The sequence below is a fragment of the Anolis sagrei genome, chromosome X (genome assembly GCF_037176765.1).
Source record: "Anolis sagrei isolate rAnoSag1 chromosome X, rAnoSag1.mat, whole genome shotgun sequence".
Lineage (NCBI taxonomy): Eukaryota > Metazoa > Chordata > Lepidosauria > Squamata > Dactyloidae > Anolis > Anolis sagrei.
Window position 1 is genome coordinate 107,171,824 of NC_090034.1, and position 19,863 is coordinate 107,191,686.

General features: G+C 43.1%; 1 protein-coding gene across 1 annotated transcript; it reads right to left on the reverse strand.

Moving 5' to 3' along the window:
- Positions 1-1,760: 1,760 nt before the first annotated feature.
- LOC137097984 (apolipoprotein C-I-like) lies at positions 1,761-11,394 on the reverse strand. The gene is made up of 4 exons (XM_067473535.1): positions 11,285-11,394; positions 9,462-9,554; positions 5,931-6,084; positions 1,761-2,013 (listed from the first exon to the last, which is right to left on the reverse strand). Exons 2-4 carry the CDS (start codon positions 9,514-9,516, stop codon positions 1,938-1,940), a joined length of 285 nt encoding a protein of 94 aa, XP_067329636.1. The 5' UTR covers positions 9,517-9,554; positions 11,285-11,394; the 3' UTR covers positions 1,761-1,937.
- Between the last annotated feature and the right edge of the window lie 8,469 nt (positions 11,395-19,863).

Sequence of the window (19,863 nt, forward strand, 5' to 3'; positions counted from 1 at the left end):
CTCCATAGAATTGAGCCATGGCAGTTTGTGGATGCGCCCTTAGTAAAACTACAACTCCCATGTTTCCATGGCAGTTCAAGTGTGTCAAAGTATATTAATTCAATGGTTTGACATGCCCTTAGGAAAACTACAAATCCCAAGACTCCATAACATCGAGACATGGCACTTCATGGATGCCGAACCTCATGCACCCTTAGTAAAACTACAGATCCCATTATTATTATATTATTCTATATTGGTTGAAGTGGTGCCAACGTGCATTCATTCTCCAGTGCACCCTTTGGCAAACTACATATCCCATGATGCCCCCGCACTGAAACATGGAAATTCCAGTGTGCATTCCTTCTACAGTTTGGAAAACAACAACTCCCAGGATTCCTTCGCATTTAGTGAAGGTAATTGAATTGAAGATGCACACCTTAGGAAAACTACACATCCCACCATTATATAGCGTTTCTAGTTTTAGGAGGTCTCTTGGACCTTCTAGTTGAAATCAAACAACCTCATCCAAAAGCTAGACTTTTAGTCCAAAGGTGTGTTTGCACAAATATTGGTGAGCAGACAGAATTGGGGCAAAAAAGGTCAGGATCCGCTCAGGCCAGTTTGTGCAATATTGACTCCCTGGTCATTGATCAACCAGCCTCATTGGCGGACACCAAAGGCGCAGGTACACGCCCTTACTAGTGCAGTTGGATACTGCTTTAACTGCAGTATCAGGAATTGTGGGCTTTGTAGTTTGCACTCGTTGGCCTTGTGAAACTACAACTCCCACGAGTGTGTCTTGGAAGAAAGAAGAAAGAACCTGTCAACTTCATTCACTCTGGATTAGAGAACCAATGCTCCTTGAATTGGGAGTTGTAGTTTGGACACTTTGGCCTTGCAAACTACAGATCTCACGACTCCATAGTATTGAGTCACTTAATTCTTTGGGTAGGATGCACCTCTAGATTCGAGAACGAATACTCCTTGAATTGCTATGGAAGCCTGGGAGTTGTAGTTTGGATCCTTTGGCCTTGCAAACTACAGCTCCCACAACTCCATAGTATTGAGTAACTTCACTCTTTGCGATGCACCTCTAGATTGGAGAGCGAATGCTCCTTGTATGGAAGCCTGGGAGTTGTAGTTTAGACCCTTTGGCCTTGCAAACTACAGCTCCCACGACTCCATAGTATGGAGTCACTTCACTCTTTGGGTGGGATGCACCTCTAGATTGGAGAGCGAATGCCCCTTGCATTGCTATAGAAGCCTGGGAGTTGTAGTTTGAACCCTTTAGCCTTGCAAACTACAGATCTCACGACTCCATAGTATTGAGTCACTTCACTCTTTGGGTGAGATGCTCCTCTAGATTGTAGAGAAATGCCCCTTGCTTGCATTGCTATGGAAGCCTGGGAGTTGTAGTTTGGACCCTTTGGCCTTGCAAACTACAGCTCCCACAACTCCATAGTATTGAGTCACTTCACTCTTTGGGTAGGATGCACCTCTAGATTGGAGAGCGAATGCGCTTTGCATTGCTATGGAAGCCTGGGAGTTGTAGTTTGGACCCTTTGGCCTTGCAAACTACAGCTCCCACGACTCCATAGTATGGAGTCACTTCATTCTTTGGGTGGGATGCACCTCTAGATTGGAGAGCGAATGCTCCTTGCATTGTTATGGAAGCCTGGGAGTTGTAGTTTCGACCCTTGGGCCTTGCGAAACTACAACTCCCACAAGTGTGTCTCGGAGGAAAGAAGGGGAAAACATATCCTAAGAATAAGCAGAGATTGTATTTCACCAGGAAGGCATGATCTCTTTATTAATAATGGAAGCGGATCAAAGAAGGACAAAAGGAAAACAAAGGCAGGGCACGGAGGTACGTGTGGTGCTCCATCATTGCTTCGTGGAGGTCCTCTCCTTCCATCCAGTGTGAGGATGATGGGAATCGGAGTCCACGGATAGATTCAGTTGGCTTCCTCTCTGGGAAAGAGGGTCCTGAATTTCTCCTTCAGCTTCCGGAAGTTTTCCGAGAACCAGTTCCTGTCGAGGGCAAGAAAAAGTAAGAGGAACCTGTCAACTTCACTCTTTGGATGGGATGTATCTCCAGATTGGAGTTGGGAGTTGTAGTTTGGACCCTTTGGCCTTGCAAACTACAACTCCCACAACCCCATAGTATTGAGTCATTTAACTCTTTGGGTGGGATGCACCTCTAGATTGGAGAGCGAATGCTCGTTGCATTGTTATGGAAGCTTGGGAGTTGTAGTTTGGATTCTTTGGCCTTGCAAACTACAACTCCCATGACCCCATAGTATTTTTGAGTGGGATGCACCTCTAGCTTGGAGAACAAATGCTCATTGCATTGCTATGCAAGCCTGGGAATGATAGTTTGGACCCTTTGGCCTTGCAAACTACAGCTCCCATGACCCTGTAGTATTTTTGGATAGGATGCACCTCTAGATTGGAGAGCAACTGCTCATTGCATTGCTATGGGAGCCTGGGAGTTGTAGTTTGCAAGGCCAAAGGGTCCAAACTACAAGTCCCAGGCTCCCATAGCAATGCAATGAGCACTTGCTCTCCAATCTAGAGGTGCATCCCATCCAAAAATACTACAGGGTCATGGGAGCTGTAGTTTGCAAGGCCAAAGGGACCCACAACTATGGAAGCCTGGGAGTTGTAGTTTGGAACCCTTGGCCTTGCAAACTACAACTCCCACAACTCCATAGTATTTTTGGGTGAGATGCACCTCTAGAGTGGAGAACGAATGCTCCTTGCATTGGTATGGAAGCCTGGGAGTTATAGTTTGGACCCTTTGGCCATACAAATTACAACTCCCATGACTACATAGTATTTTTGGGTGGATGCACCTCTAGATTGGAGAGTGAATGCTCCTTGCATTTCTATGGAAGCCTGGGAGTTGTAGTTTGGACCCTTTGCCCTTGCAAACTACAGCTCCAACTCCCAGGACTCCATATTATTGAGTCACTTCACTCATTGGGTGGGATGCACCTCTAGACTGGGGAGTGAATGCTTCTTGCATTGCTATGGAAGCCTGGGAGTTATAGTTTGGAACCTTTGCCTTGCAAACTACAGCTCCCACGACCCCATAGTATTGAGTCACTTTACTCTTTGGATGGGATGCACCTATAGATTGGAGAGCAAATGCACCTTGCATTGCTATGGAAGCCTGGAAGTTGTAGTTTGGACCCTTTGGCCTTGCAAATTATAACTCCCACGACTCCATAGTAATTTTGGGTGAGATGAGCCTTTAGATTGGAGAGCAAGTGCTCATTGCATTACTATACAAGCCTGGGAGTTATAGTTTGGACCCTTTGGCCTTGCAACTTCCACGACTCCATAGTATTTTTGAGTGGGATGCACCTCTAGCTTGGAGAACAAATGCTCATTGCATTGCTATGCAAGCCTGGGAGTTATAGTTTGGACTCTTTGGCCTTGCAAACTACAACTCCCACAACTCCAAAGTATATTTGCGTGGGATGCACCTCTAGATTGGAGAGCGAATGCTCCTTGCATTGTTATGGAAGCCTAGGAGTTGTAGTTTGGACCCTTTGGCCTTGCAAACTACAACTCCCACAACCCCATACATAGTATTGAGTCATTTCACTCTTTGGGTGGGATGCACCTCTAGATTGGAGAACGAATGCTCCTTGCATTGCTATGTAAGCCTGAGTGTTGTAGTTTGGACCCTTTGGCCTTGCAAACTACAACTCCCACAACCCTATAATATTCAGCCATTTCAGTTCAAATGGGGACTGACTACATTTATATGTTCTACAACATGCACCTTTTCTTGTTGCATCATCAGTGCAACAGGAAGCATTGCTATGGAAGCCTGGGAGTTGTAGTTTGGACACTTTGACCTTGCAAACTGCAGGTCCCACAACCCCATAGTATTGAGTCATTTCACTTTTTGGGTGGGATGCACCTCTAGATTGGAGAACGAATGCTCCTTGCATTGCTATGGAAGCCTGAGTGTTGTAGTCTGGACCCTTTGGCCTTGCAAACTACAACTCCCACGACCCTATAGTATTGAACCATGGCAGTTCAAATGGGATCTGACTTCATTTATTTGTTCTACAACAGGCACCTTTCCTTATTGCATCCCCAATGCATTTTTGCCATAGCCTGCAGCTCCTCCTAGTGGCGCCTCCAGGAACTGCCACCTTTTCTATAGAAGTCAATCTTGATTTTGACCAACTGGACTCTGAAGAAGACTATATGGCTGGATCTCCATATAATCCAGATCATCAAAGCAGATAATCCACATGATCTGGGGTTGTATGAGTCTACATTGCCATATAATCCAGTTCAAAGCAGATCATCAGGCCTTCAAGTCTGCCATCGACTTACCTAGTGAATATCCTAGTGTTTTCTCAAGTGTTTATTCATAAACATAAACAAATTATATTATTGTCGAAGGCTTTCATGGCTGGAATCACTGGGTTGTTGTAGGTTTTCCGGGTTATATGGCCCTCAGAGAATGCTTGCCATAGATGCAGGCGAAACGTCAGGAGAAAATGCCTCTAGAACATGGCCATATAACCCAGAAAAACCTACAACCCAAATTATTATTATTATTATTATTATTATTTTACTACTTTATTATTACTATTATATTATTATTACTACTTATTATTATTATTATTATTTTACTACTTTATTATTACTATTATATTATTATTACTGCTTAATAATAATAATAAGTAGTAATATTTATTATTACTATTATATTATTATTACTACTTATTATTATTATTATACTACTTTATTATTACTATTATATTATTATTCCTACTTAATAATAATAAGTAATATTTATTATTACTATTATATTATTGTTACTACTTAATAATAATAAGTAGTAGTAATATTTATTATTACTATTATATTATTGTTACTACTTATTATTATTATTATTTTACTACTTTATTATTACTATTATATTATTATTATTACTACTTAATATTATTATTATTATACTACTTTATTATTACTATTATATTATTATTACTACTTAATAATAATAATAATAAGTAGTAATATTTATTATTACTATTATATTATTATTACTACTTATTATTATTATTATTATTTTACTACTTTATTATTACTATTATATTATTATTACTACTTAATAATAAGTAATATTTATTATTACTATTATATTATTATTACTACTTAATACTACTACTAATAATAATAAGTAGTAGTAGTAGTAGTAGTAGTAATTTGGTTAGTTCCTTCCTTTGAAATAGAACAGCGGTCTCCCATCCACATCCGAACCAAGGCAGACCCTGCTTAGCTTTCTCAAATTATACTAGATCTTTTCACCTATTTGGGGGTATTTATTTGGGTCATTGTTAATAATAACAAGTAGTAGTAGTAGTTTGGTTCCTTCCTTTGAAATAGAACAGCGGTCTCCCATCCACATCCGAACCAAGGCAGACCCTGCTTAGCTTTCTCAAATTATACTAGATTTTTTCACCTTTTTGGGGGTATTTATTTGGGTCATTGTTAATAATAACAAGTAGTAGTAGTATTAGTAGTAGTAGTTTGGTTCCTTCCTTTGAAATAGAACAGCGGTCTCCCATCCACATCCGAACCAAGGCAGACCCTGCTTAGCTTTCTAAAATTATACTAGATCTTTTCACCTTTTGGGGAGGGGGGTATTTATTTGGGCCTATGGAGTTCCATTGTATAACAACACTGCAGTCTGACCCTATTTTAACCCAAAACTATATAATCCTGGGAGTTGTAGTTTCCCCAAGGTCTTTTCTGCCTTCTCTGCCCAAAGGTTGAGCAAACTATAACTCCCAAGGGTTTGCATCACATTGGAGTCATGGCGCTCAAAGAGAGGTTCCAGCGGCATCCCTTTGACAGGCCAGTGGGGATTCTGGGACTTGCAGTCCAACTTTGCATGGGATTCGATGCCGACTCACCTGGTCTTGTTGCTGAATTCGCTGTGATGGATGTCACGGAACGCCTCCTTGGTTTCCTCGCCGACGCGGTCCACAAAAGTCTGGACTTCCTGCTGGAATTTCTCCAGTTTCTGAGACAAACTGGGTTCGTTTGCAACTGGGATTTCATCAGTACCTAGAGCAAGGCAAAGAAGCAGCTGGGTAGTGTTTGGACTACAACTCCCAGCATCCTGGGAGATATCAAAGGGGATGAAAAGGTCATGTTTGTGAACTGTGGAGCATCTTCTGCTTGCACACATCTCCTCTCTTACTTGGGAACATGCGACTACATTGCTCAGGCTCATGGGAGTTGTAGTCTCGCAAAGGGTGCATCTACACATTGCGGAATGAATGTGGTTGCACTCTGCTTTAACTCCCATGGCTCCATGAGATTGAATCCTGGGAGTTGTAGTTTTCACTCTTTGGCACTCACAAGGCCTTGCAGAACTACAACTCCCATAATTCTTCAAGTGCAATTACACTGCAGAATGGAACACAATTTGACCTCACTTGAACAGCGATGGCTCAAAACATCTCCCGCATACAGACATTTCTCCCGCCTGCTGGCAATGAGGAAACCATGTGCCAACACTGCCCAGGCTCATGGGAGTTGTAGTCTTGCAAAGGATGCATCTACACACTGTGGAATGAATATGGTTGCAGTCTGCTTTAACTAAAATGAATGCAGGTGTAATGCCATATATATCGAATCCTGGGAGTGGTCATTCGCACTCTTTGGCACTCTCAAGGCCTTGCAGAACTACAACTCCCAGGATTCTTGGGAGTGCAATTACACTCTCGAATGGAACTTAGTTTGACACCACTTGAACTGCTGTGGCTCAATGCTATGGGATCCTGGGAGTTGTAGTTTGGCAGAGAAGGTGAAGGCCTTGCAAAACTACAACTCCCAGGATTCTTGGAGTGCAATTACACTCCTGAATGGAACATAGTTTGATACCACTTGAACTGCTGTGCCTCGATGCTACGGGATCCTGGGAGTTGTAGTTTGGCAGAGAAGGCTGAAGGCCTTACAAAACTACAACTCCCAGGATTCTTGGACTGCAATTACACTCCCGAATGGAACATAGTTTGACGCCACTTGAACGGCTGTGCCTCAATTCTGCAGGATCCTGGGAGTTGTAGTTTGGCAGAGAAGGCTGAAGGCCTTGCAAAACTACAACTCCCAGGATTCTTGAAGTGCAATTACACTCCCGAATGGAACATAGTTTGACGCCACTTGAACGGCTGTGCCTCAGTGCTATGGGATCCTGGGTGTTGTAGTTTGGCAGAGAAGGCTGAAGGCCTTACAAAACTACAATTTCCAGGATTCTTGGAGTGCAATTACACCACCGAATGGAACATAGTTTGATGCCACTTGAATGGCTGTGGTTCAATGCTACGGGAACCTGGGAGTTGTAGTTTGGCAGAGAAGGCTGAAGGCCTTACAAAACTACAACTCCCAGGATTCTTGGAGTGCAATTACACTCCCAAATGGAACATAGTTTGACGCCACTTGAACTGCTGTGGCTCAATGCTACAGGATCCTGGGAGTTGTAGTTTGGCAGAGAAGGCCTTACAAAACTATGGGATCCTGGGAGTTGTAGTTTGGCAGAGAAGGCTGAAGACCTTACAAAACTACAACTCCCAGGATTCTTAGAGTGCAATTACACTCCCGAAAGGAACATAGTTTGACGCCACTTGAACAACTGCGCCTCAATGCTGCGGGATCCTGGGAGTTGTAGTTTCGCAGAGAAGGCTGAAGGCCTTACAAAACTACAATTTCCAGGATTCTTGGAGTGCAATTACACCACCGAATGGAACATAGTTTGATACCACTTGAATGGCTGTGGTTCAATGCTACGGGAACCTGGGAGTTGTAGTTTGGCTGAGAAGGCTGAAGACTTTCTAAAACTACAATTTCCAGGATTCTTGGAGTGCAATTACACTCCTGAATGAAACATAGTTTGACGCCACTTGAACGGCTGCGGCTCAATGTTACGGGATCCTGGGAGTTGCAGTTTGGTAGAGAAGCCTGAAGGCCTTACAAAACTACAACTCCCAGGATTCTTGAAGAAAAATTACACTCCCAAATGGAACATAGTTTGACGCCACTTGAACTGCTGTGGCTCAATGCTACGGGATCCTGGGAGTTGTAGTTTAGCAGAGAAGGCTGAAGGCCTTGCAAAACTACAACTCCCAGGATTCTTGGAGTGCAATTAAACTCCCGAATGGAACATAGTGTGACACCACTTGAATGGCTGTGCCTCAATGCTACGGGATCCTGGGAGTTGTAGTTTGGCAGAGAAGGCGGAAGACCTTGCAAAACTACAACTCCCAGGATTCTTGGAGTGCAATTACACTCCCAGATAGAAAATGGTTTGATACCACTTGAATGACTGTGCCTCAATGCTACGGCATCCTGGGACTTGTAGTTTAGCAGAGATGGCTGAAGGCCTTACAAAACTACAACTCCCAGGATTCTTGAAGTGCAATTACACTCCCGGATGGAACATAGTTTGACGCTACTTGAACTGTTGTGGCTCAATGCTACATTGTCCTGGGAGTTGTAGTTTGGCAGAAAAGGCTGAAGGCCTTGCAAAACTACAACTCCCAGGATTCTTGGAGTGCAATTACACTCCCAAAAGGAACATAGTTTGACGCCACTTGAATGGCTGTGGTTCAATGCTAGTTGTAGTTTAGCAGAGAAGGCTGAAGGCCTTGCAAAACTACAACTCCCAGGATTCTTGGAGTGCAATTACACTCCCGAATGGAACCTAACTTGACGACACTCCTGGATGGAACATAGTTTGACGCCACTTGAACGGCTGTGCCTCAATGCTACGGGATCCTGGGAGTTGTAGTTTAGCAAAGAACGCTGAAGGCCTTACAAAACTACAACTGCCAGGATTCTATGGCATTGAGCCATTGCAGTTCAAGTGGCAAACTGCATACTTTCTTCAGTATGACTGCACTGCAGAAGGACTTTTCCCTGGGGAAACTGGGATGAAGAAAGGAATGAAAAAGAAGAAAAGAAAGAAAGAGAAGAAAGGAATGAAAGCTGGGAGGAAGATACTGGGAGGGTCCAGACCTGCTGGGACATGTCCAACTGGGAAGGGCTGCTGCAATGGGTTTCGGAGGGCCTTCCAAACTGGGGGTGTATCTCTTTTTGGGGAGCAAAAAGGTGCGGCGACCCACGATGGAGAGATTGCAAAACTGCCAAAGCTGGCCAAACCGGAGACGACGGCACAGCACAATATGGGAAAAGCAGCCTTTGCAAAAGTTTCACCCGAGGATTGCAACACCTGGGTTGGCTGGATGGCATTTTCACATTATATGACCTTATTATACGACCTTTGGGTGGAAAAATGGAATATAATGCATTCAATAGGGTCTCCGTATCTGCAGATCCCCTATCCACAGTTTGACCTACCTGTGGTTGAAGAGCATGGGGAACTCACCGTAAGAGAATCTATTACGATACCATAATAATAAACAGTTGCATTTAGGTCTCACCTGCCACAACAGACAGTGCCACGAGGACCACGGCAACAGAAAGTACGATCTGCATGATTGCGAAAGAGAAAATTGGACTTCTTGGTGAAGGAACTGGAAAGAAAATGAAAACCATGAGCACTTTTTATATAGGAGGCAACTTTTCAATCCAGTAATAAATACAGGCTGCATCTACAAGTTCTTTTGAGAGATCAGCACTCCCAAAATCCCCAAACCAGCATGGAGTTTTGAAACGTTTTTCCTAAAGTTTTGAAAAGTTTTTCAATTTTTTTCCCCAAAAGTTTTGAAAGCATTTTTTCCAAGACTTTTAACCATTTTTTTCCAAAAGTTTTAGAAAAGTTTTCCAAAAGTTTTGGGACATTTTCCGCATGTTTTGAAAAAAGTTTTTCCAAAAGTTTTGGGGGAAAAAACATTCTGAAAAGTTTTTCAAAAGTTTTGAAAAAAGCGTTTTTCCAAAAGTTTTGAAAAGTTTTCCAAAAGTTCTTTACGAGATTTTAAAGTGTTTTCCAAAAGTTTTGAAAAGTTTTTCAAAAGTTTTGAAACTTTTTCCAAAAGGGTTTCCAAAGATTTTTTCAAAAGTTTTGAAAACGCTTTTTCCAAGAGTTTTTAGAAATTGTTCCAAAAGTTTTAGAAAAGGTTTCCAAAAGTTTTGGGACATTTTCCGCATGTTTTGAAAAAGTTTTTACAAAAGTTTCAAAAAAAAGGTTTTTACAAAAGTTTTGAAAAGTTTTCCAAAAGTTCTTTACGAGATTTTAAAGTGTTTTCCAAAAGTTTTCAAAAGTTTTTCAAAAGCTTTGAAACTATTTCCAAAAGGGTTTCCAAAGGTTTTTCTAAAAGCTTTGAAAACGTTTTTTCCAAGAGTTTTTAGAAATGTTTCCCAAAGTTTTAGAAAAGTTTTCCAAACGTTTTGGGACATTTTCTGCACGTTTTGAAAAAGTTTTTTTCCAAAGATTTGGAAAAAAACATTCTGAAAGGTTTTCCAAAAGTTTTGAAAAAAAGTTTTTACAGTATGGATGCAATGCAAAAGGACTTTTCTCAGCCTAAGGGCTGAGAAAGGCGGTATATAAATAAAGTAAATAAATAATAAATAAATAAGTTTCGAAAAAAGGTTTTACAAAAGTTTTGAAAAGTTTTCCAAAAATTCTTTACAAGGATTTAAAGGCCTTTCCAAAAGTTTTGAAAAGTTTTTCAAAAGTTTTGAAACTTTTTCCAAAAGGATTTCCAAAGGTTTTTCCAAAAGTTTTCGAAAAGTTTTTGTTACAACCTCTGCAGATGCTTGCCACAGATGCAGGCAAAACTTCAGGAGAGAATGCTTCTAGAACATGGCCATACAGCCTGAAAAACTGACCACAACCTTTTGAAACTTCTTCCAAAAGGCTTTCCAAAAGTTTTTCCAAAAGCTTTTGAAAAGTTTTCCAAACATTTTAAAAAGTTATTTCTGGGATTATCATTCCCAAGATACCCGAACCAGTCTAGAGTCTTGAAAAGTTCCTTTTTGGGACTACTACTCCTAGAATCCCCAAACCAATATAGAGTCCTGAAATGTTCTTTCTGGGATTACCACTCCCAGAATCCTCAAACCAGGATGGAACCTGCAAAAGGTTTTCAAGTTTTCTGAAAGTTTTGGAAAAGTTTTGGAAAAGTTTTGAAAAGTTCTTCCTGGCTTTCCCGCTCGACAAATCCTCCAAACCAGCATTGCACCTTGAGAACTTCCTTCTGGAGACTACCACTCCCATTATCCCAAAATGAAACATCCATTTCTATGGACTGGGATGTCTTTCCTACCTGCATCCCATCTCCGTTAGTCTCCCTCCCATACTTACTGGTCCCAAGGACTGCAAAGACAATCACCCACGGTTCTGGGCAGGATTCGCACTGGGCTGCTCCCTAAAAGGACTCTTGTTGTGTCTCCTCCTCCGTCTCCTCCTTCCTTTGCTAAGGTGCTCCATCCCTTCTTGGGAACTCAATTTGTCAAAAAGGAGAAACAATTACTTTTGTCTGTTGTCATTGTGCTGATGCGCCGTCTGGTTTCTTCACACTTCCAGACAGATTGTGCAAGAAAAAAAGCAGAAGGAAGGAATGGCTGGCTTGCCATTTCCATAGAGGTGGTTGCAAAACAAGTTTGCACAAAAACACAAACAGATATGGAAGGGACCCCAAGGGTCATCTAGTCCACCCTCCCACCATTTTCGGTACAAAATAACCCCAAGTGCAAATTTTGCATAGAACAAGCCTGCAAGTCTCCTTTGGGGGAGATAAAGCGAGGTATAAATAAACATAAACAACAACAATAATACCTTCATGTATTGTCAAAGGCTTTCATGGCTGGAATCACTGCATTGTTGGGAGTTTTCTGGACTGTCTGGCCATGGTCCAGAAGCATTCTCTCCTGATGCTTTGCCTGCATCTATGGCAGGCATCTTCAGAAGTAAAACATAGAATCATAGAATCCTAGAATCAAAGAGTTGGAAGAGACCTCATGGGCCATCCAGTCCAACCCCATTCTGCCAAGAAGCAGGAATATTGCATTCAAATCACCCCTGACAGATGGCCATCCAGCCTCTGCTTAAAAGCTTCCAAAGAAGGAGCCTCCACCACACTCCGGGGCAGAGAGTTCCACTGCTGAACGGTTCTCACAGTCAGGAAGTTCTTCCTCATGTTCAGATGGAATCTCCTCTCTTGTAGTTTGAAGCCATTGTTCCGTGTCCTAGTCTCCAGGGAAGCAGAAAACAAGCTTGCTCCCTCCTCCCTGTGGCTTCCTCTCACATATTTATACATGGCTATCATATCCCCTCTCAGACTTCTCCGAACATCCTGGCATCCCCTGAGCAACATCCTTGCAGATGGCCAATTATCTCACACCAGAAGCTCTCCGAAGCTCTAGGTGCCCTTACTGTCTATTACAGGGAAAACCAACTGATCCCTAACCCATCTAAAACACAGACATGTGTCTTTCACCTTCAGAACAGAGAAGCATCCTGAGCTCTGAGGATTATTACCTGGGAAGGAATCCCACTGGAGCATTGCAACACACCCAAATACCTGGGAGTCACTCTGGACCATAACAGGCTTTTTTGTTGAGTCCCAGGGCCAGAGAAGCAGATGGCGGAAACAGAAGAACGGCCTGCCTCAGGGGAGCCTGCTTGCCCCATCCATGTTGTTCAACATCTACACAAATGACCAGCCACTGCCAGAAGGGACAGAGAGTTTCATCTATGCTGATGATCGTGCCATTACCACTCAAGCAGGGAGCTTTGAGATGGTTGAACAGAAGCTCTCCGAAGCTCTAGGTGCTCTTACTGCCTATTACAGCAAAAATCAACTGATCCCTAATCCATCTAAAACACAGACATGTGCCTTTCACCTTAAGAACAGACAAGCATCCTGGGCTCTGAGGATCATTACCTGGAAAGGAATCCCACCGGAGCATTGCAGCGCACCCAAATCCCTGGGAGTCACTCTGGACCGTGCTCTGACCTACAAGAAGCACTGCCTGAACATCAAGCAAAAAGTGGGCGCTAGAAACAATATCATACGAAAGCTGACTGGCACAACCTGGGGATCACAACCAGACACAGTGAAGACATCTGCCCTTGCGCTGTGCTATTCTGCTGCTGAGTATGCATGCCCAGTGTGGAACACATCTCACCACGCTAAAACAGTGGATGTGGCTCTTAATGAGACATGCCGCATTATCACGGGGTGTCTGCGCCCTACACCACTGGAGAAATTACACTGCTTAGCCGGTATTGCACCACCTGACATCCGCCGGGAAGGAGCAGCCAATAGTGAAAGGACCAAGGCAGAGACATCTCCAGCACGTCAATGACTTAAATCAAGAAATCGTTTTCTAAGATCTACAGAGACACTTGCTCGAACACCCCAGCAAGTGAGAGTCCAAAAGTGATTAGTTGGCCCTGATTGTTTCCAGTCTGGAATTCCCCTGTTTTTGAGTGTTGTTCATTATTTACTGTTATGATTTTGGACCACTCTAACAACCACCATGTCAGGCTATACAGAGAAGCCATTGAAATCCACAAGAAGCATGTGCTGTCGCATGCTGGGCCTGTGCATAAGACTGTAGACAGGACATAAATTCCGTGTGCCCAACGGGACACCGGGGCTGCCTCAGATTAAAGGCCTTTGGATTTCCTTAAAACAGAGTCTCTAGATTGCTTAAAGGTTCAACAAAGTTCTTTATTATTGAAGACAAACAGGTACTTTAAGGCTTTCTTAACAGGCTATTGTTTCTCTCTCAATCTTGTCCACAGGGAACAGGCACTATCTTCATAACTGTATACTAACTAATGGGGAAATCCTTAACTTCTAATCTGGGCAGTCTGTCTTTGCTTCTGATGGCGTGGAGCCCCTGCACCCGGTACCAACTGCTTCTGGCTTCCACAAGTGACCCTTACCAAGCAGAGCTTTGTAGGCTTCCAGGGGAAAAAGAATTCAGGTTTCCGTGATGGTTGACTGAAGTCCCTCAGCGAAGGAGCTGTAAGGCTGTATGATCCTCGGACAAGCTGTGGGCTGTATATCTTCCTGGCCAAGCCGTAGAAGACGAAGCTTTCTACAGGAGCTCTTGGTATTATGTCCTGCAGGAAAGGCTTCTCTGTGTGGACTGAACCCAAAAAGGCTCCTATTCCCTCCAAAACCCAAAAAGGGGGCAGGACCAGGGAACCTAACTATAATTGACAGGTGGCTTGCCCTATGATTGCAGCCAAAAGAAGCCACCTATCTGCAGAGTCCCTGAAACTTAGGCCTGCAACAAACATTCAATACAAAGCAAACAAAATAGGAGCTCCTGGTACAGCTGTACCTGCACAAAGCATGTGGACAATTTCAACAGAAAGGAAGAAACCATGAAAATGAACATAGGCTCCCAGTATTAAAAAACTCTAAGATTCAGGCGGAAGGCAGACTGTGTTGGATAATACAGAATATTGGATGAGCAAAGGTTAGATAAGTGAGACTGAAGTCGAACATGACCCCCACCCCACCCCCCCAATAAGAGATAGTAACATAGTTTTGCTAAGGACAAGGACATCAGGCTGGATAATAGGGCTCAAGTCTTGGTCAATTTTGCAAAGACACTAACAACAACAGGGACCCTTCCCATGTCAGATAGTGTGTACATTTAATCAAGGTTTTATGCTTTATGTTTCATATATAGCAGAAGGTAACACATTTATTACTGAGAAACCACCTCCCTTTACACTTATGTGCAAACGGACGCTTGGCAAACCTTGATTATATTTCAATGGGACAGGGGAAAGCTTTCGGAAAGCTTCCCCCCTCCTGACCTGTCATCCATTCAATCTCTCTCACTGAAGACTCTGTCTTGTTACTCTGTCTTGGTGTGAAAGGAAAACCCGGATTATGGCGATATCGCCAACATCAATGTTTATTTTAATCATTCACGAGACAATAGTAAGGCCTTTTTAGGACTCTCCAAGCCCCGGCCTTGGACATTTCCTGAGTTTCCATAATCCACTCAAGAATGCATTGTATTCCCTTGTCCCGCCTCCCTCTCTCCTGATTCACTGGAGCGCTGAGGCGGCAGAAGCCACCTGATTGGCCCAGGTGCACAGCAGAAGCCCTGTGATTGGCCCAGGTGCTCGAGAGGCAGCCGAGCCTCCTCCCAGCTGTTGAGACACCAGCCAATCACCTTCAAGCTAGGCGGAGAGTGGGGAGCGGGAGATTTGAACCACACAACTCTGTTTTTCTATTTTAAAAAATGGCCATTATTTGTACTCATGTATGCTTAGCTTGGTAAATGATTGCTGCTCTGCATCCTTTTCAGCTGAATCGCAAATAAATCATCTTGGTGGCTTCTGCTTCAACTTGGTGGGATTTATTTTGCAATATTGGCTTCTCTTTTCTCACCAGGCAACCCACAATGGCTTGGGCCTAATCCACAGCCATTATAAATTGCTCTACAACAAGACTATACTGTACTATGGATGATAGAATCATAGCATCCTAGAGTTGGAAGAGACATTGTGGGCCATCCAGTCCAACCCCATTCTGCAAAATCGCATTGAAAGCACCCCCGAGAGATGGCCAGCCAGCCTCTGCTTAAAACCCTCCAAAGAAGGAGCCTCCACCACACTCTGGGGAAGAGAGTTCCACTGCTGAACAGCTCTCTCACACAGTTAGGAAGCTTGTCCTCATATTCAGGTGGAATCTCCTTTATTTCTTGCAGTTCGAAGCCATGGCTCCATTGTGTCCTACTCTCCAAGGAAGCAGAAAACAAGCTTACTCCCTCCTCCCTTTGGCTTCCTCTCACATATTTATACATGTCTCCTCTCAGCCTTCTCTTCAGCAGGCTAAACATGCCCAGCTCTTTAAGCCGCTCCTCATAGGGCTTGTTCTCCAGACCCTTGAACCTTTGAGTCACCCTCCTCTGGACACATTCCAGCTTGGAGTCAACATCTCCCTTCAGTTGTGGTGCTTGGGTCTTTCATCCTTTTTTCTTCCTTCCTTCCGTTCCTTCCTTCTTTCCTTTCTTCCTCCTTCCTTTCTTCCAATTTTCTATTCCTTCCTCCCTCCCTTCCTCCCTCTCTCTCTTCCTTACTTACTTCTTCCTCCTTCCTTCCTTTCCTTTCCTTCCCTTCCCTTCCCTTCCCTTCTTTCCTTCCTTCCTTCCTCCCTCCCCTTCCTTCCTTCCCTCCTTCCTCCTTCCTTTCTTCCAATCTTCTTTTCTTTCTTCCCTCCCTCCCTTCCTCCTTCCTCTTCCTTTCTGAATGCTTTTGGTCTTTTGGTGAATTTGTTTGCATTAAAATAATAATCATATTATTATTATTGTTGTTGTTGTTAATAATAATCTAGTTCACTTTTCAGTTAAATTACTTATTGCAACGGATTTGTGGGCTTTTGCAACATTTAGTAATAAAGATACCTTTAAATGTTGCAAAAAGCCCACAAATTACAATGTATCTTTCTTACCAAACGTTGCAATAAGTAATTTATCTAAGACGAGAGCCAGATTATTATTATTATTATTATTATTATTATTATTATTATTATTATTATGACACAAAAACATAGTATTTCACAGCAAATGAGACCCATATGCTGGATTCCATTGTTGTTGTTGTTGTTGTTGTTGTTGTTGTTGTTGTTGTTATTGATGTATAGTTGCTTTACTTTTCCTTTCTGAATGTGGGTGACCCTGTGGCCTGTTTTGAATTTCTAGGTTCTTGTGGTTTTTCTCGGGCTATATGCCCATGTTCTAGAGGCATTCTCTCCTGACGTTTCGCCTGCATCTATGGCAAGCATCCTCAGAGGTAGTGAGGTCTGTTGGAACTAGGAAAATGGGTTTATATATCTGTGGAATGGCTGGGGTGGGGCAAAGAGCTCTTCTCTGCTGGAGCTAGGTGGGAATGTTTCAGCTGACCACCTTCATTAGCATTTGAAGGCCTGGCTGAGCCTGGGAAAATGTTTTGTTGAGAGGTGTTAAGATGTGCCTGGTTGTTTCCTCTCTGCTGTTGTGCTGTTGTAATTTTAGAGTTTTTTAATACTAGTAGCCAGATTTTGTTCATTTTCATGGTTTCTTCCTTTCTGTTGAAATTGTCCACATGCTTCTTGTGGATTTCAATGGCTTCTCTGTGTCATCTGACATGGTGGTTGTGAGAGTGGTCCAGCATTTCTGTGTTCTCAAATAATACGCTGCGTCCAGGCTGGTTCATCAGGTGCTCTGCTGTGGCTGACTTCTCTGGTTGAAGGAGTCTGCAGTGCCTTCCATGTTCCTTGATTCGTGTTTGGGCAATGCTGCGTTTGGTGGTCTCTATGTAGACTTCTTGTGCACAGCTGCATGGTATACGTTCAAATGCTCCGTTCAGCAAAGGACAAGAGGGATCCTCTCCCTTCTGCAGGAGTCTACCGTATACCATGCAGCTGTGGACAAGTCTACATAGGGACCACCAAATGCAGCAGCATTGCCCAGACACGAATCAAGGAACAGGAAAGGCACTGCAGACTACTCCAACCAGAGAAATCAGCCAAAGCAGAGAGGAAACAACCAGGCACATCTTAAAACCTCTCAACAAAAGATTTTCCCAGGCTCAGCCAGGCCTTCAAATGCTAATGAAGGTGGTCAGTTGAAACATTCCCACCTAGCTCCAGCAGACAAGAGTCCTTTGTCCCACCCTGGTCATTCCACAGATATATAAACGCATTTTCTTAGTTCCAACAGACCACACTACCTCTGAAGATGCTTGCCATAGATGCAGGCGAAACGTCAGGAGAGAATGCCTCTAGAACATGGCCCTATAGCCCGAAAAAACCCACAAGAACCTTATTATTATTATTATTATTATTATTATTATTATTATTATTATTATTATTATGACATAGTATGTCACAGCAAATGAGATCTATATGCTGGATTCCGTTGTTGTTGTTGTTGTTGTTATTGATGTATAGTTTGCTTTACTTTTCCTTCCTGAATGTGGGTGACCCTGTGGCTTGTTGTGAATTTGTTTGTGTGTGTGTGTTTGTGTACGTATTGAACACACAACCCCCTTTAAAAGACTGGAGTTGGGCCAAAATGCAGCCAATGGGGACAAAACCCCAAAGACAAGGCCTCCAAAGCCTTCTCTGTTCTTAGATGGGATTTCTACGCTTTCTTTGCCGTTCTTACCCTCCTCCTTCATTCCATCTCCAAGGAACAAACCGTTCCAAATGTTCCCAGTTTGAACTGGCAAGACCATTCATCCGGGCGGATGGGAAGAAAAGGGAAGAAAAACCCACCCAAGACACACAACACACACAGAAGGACACACAACTGGCCCTGGGGTTATTCCCGTTCACAGCAGCAACCAGAAAGAGATGTTTGTCCAAAGATGTGAGCGAGAGAGAGTCTGACTCTTCTCCTTCCAGGCGCCCAAAAGGATGAACGCCAGTAACCCCGGCTGCTGGGAAGGCGCCTTGCTTGGGTGCCCCCCACCCCACCCCCACCCCCTCACATTGCAGTTCAGCTTATTGAGAAATCCTTTGTTTTTCCACTGGAAAACTCAATGTCCCCCAAGCCTTTCTAAGGAAGGAACCTCCCCCCCCCTCTTTCTTTCTTTCTTTCTTTCTTTCTTTCTTTCTTTCTTTCTTTCTTTTTCTTCTTCTTCCTTTCCTTCTTTCCTTCCTTCCTTTCTTCCCTTCCTTTCTTCTTTTCCTTACTTCCCTCTTTCTTTTTTCTTTCCCCTTTCTTTCTTTCTCTTCCTTCCTTCCTTCCTTTGCTCCCTCCCTCCCTCCCTCTCTTTCAATCTTTCTTTCTTTTTCTTTCCTTCTTTCCTTTCTTCCCCCTTCCTTTCTTCCAGTCTTCCTTATTTCCTTTCTTACTTCTTTCCTTTCTTCCTCCCTCTCTCCCTCTCTTTCTTCTTTCTTTTTTTCTTTTCTCTTCCTTCCTTCCCTCTTCCCTTCCTTTGCTCCCTCCATCCCTCTCTTTCAATCTTTCTTTCTTTTTCCTTCCTTCTTTCCTTTCTTCCCCTTTCCTTTCTTCCAGTCTTCCTCCTTTCCTTTCTTACTTCTTTCCTTTCTTCCCCTTTCCTTTCTTCCAGTCTTCCTCCTTTCCTTTCTTACTTCTTTCCTTTCTTCCTCCCTCCCTCTCTTTCTTCTTTCTTTCTTTCTTTCTTTCTTTCTTTCTTTCTTCTTCCTTCCCTTCCCTTCCTTCCTTTCTTCTTCCTTCCTTTCTTCTTTCTTCCCTTCCTTTCTTCTTTTCTTTACTTCCCTCTTATTTTTCTCTTTCTTTCCCCCATACTTCTTCCTTTTTCTTTTCCTTCCTTCCTTGCTTTCTTCCAATCTCTTTCTTTTCTCTTCCTTCCTTCTTTCCATTCTTCCTTCCTACCTTTGCTCCCTCCCTCACTCTCTTTCAATCTTTCGTTCTTTTTCCTTCCTTCTTTCCTTTCTTCCCCCTTCCTTTCTTCCAGTCTTCCTTCTTTCCTTTCTTCCTTCTTTCCTCCCTCCCTCCCTCCCTCCCTCTCTTTCTTTCTTTCTTTCTTTCTTTTTTCTTCCCTCCTTCCCTTCCCTTCCCTCCCTCCCTCCCTCCCTTCTTTTCTTCCTTCCTTCTTCTTTTCCTTCCTTCTTTCATCCCTCACTCCCTCCCTCTTTCTCTCTCTCTCTCTTTCTTTCTTTCTTTTCTTTATTTTTTCTTCCCTCCTTTCCCTCCCTCCCTCCCTCCCTTCCCTTATGTCTTTCTTCCTTTTTCCTCCCTTCCTTTGCTCCCTCCCCCTCTTTCAATCTTTCTTTCTTTTTCCTTTCTTTCTTTTCCTTCCTTCTTTCCTTTCTTCCCCCTTCCTTTCTTGTGATCTTCCTTCTTTCCATTCTTCCTTTTTTCCTCCATCCCTGTTAGAAAACGTGGACCATTAGAATTATAAAATCATAGAATCCAAGAGTTGGGAGAGACCTC

Coding starts and splice junctions, on each gene's coding strand:
- LOC137097984 (XM_067473535.1), bottom strand. CDS start 9,516: ATGCAGATCGTACTTTCTGTTGCCGTGGTCCTCGTGGCACTGTCTGTT. Junction 6,085..9,461: donor GGCACTGTCTGTTGTGGCAG/GTGAGACCTAAA, acceptor GCCTTGCTCTAG/GTACTGATGAAATCCCAGTT. Junction 2,014..5,930: donor GAATTCAGCAACAAGACCAG/GTGAGTCGGCAT, acceptor TGCCCTCGACAG/GAACTGGTTCTCGGAAAACT.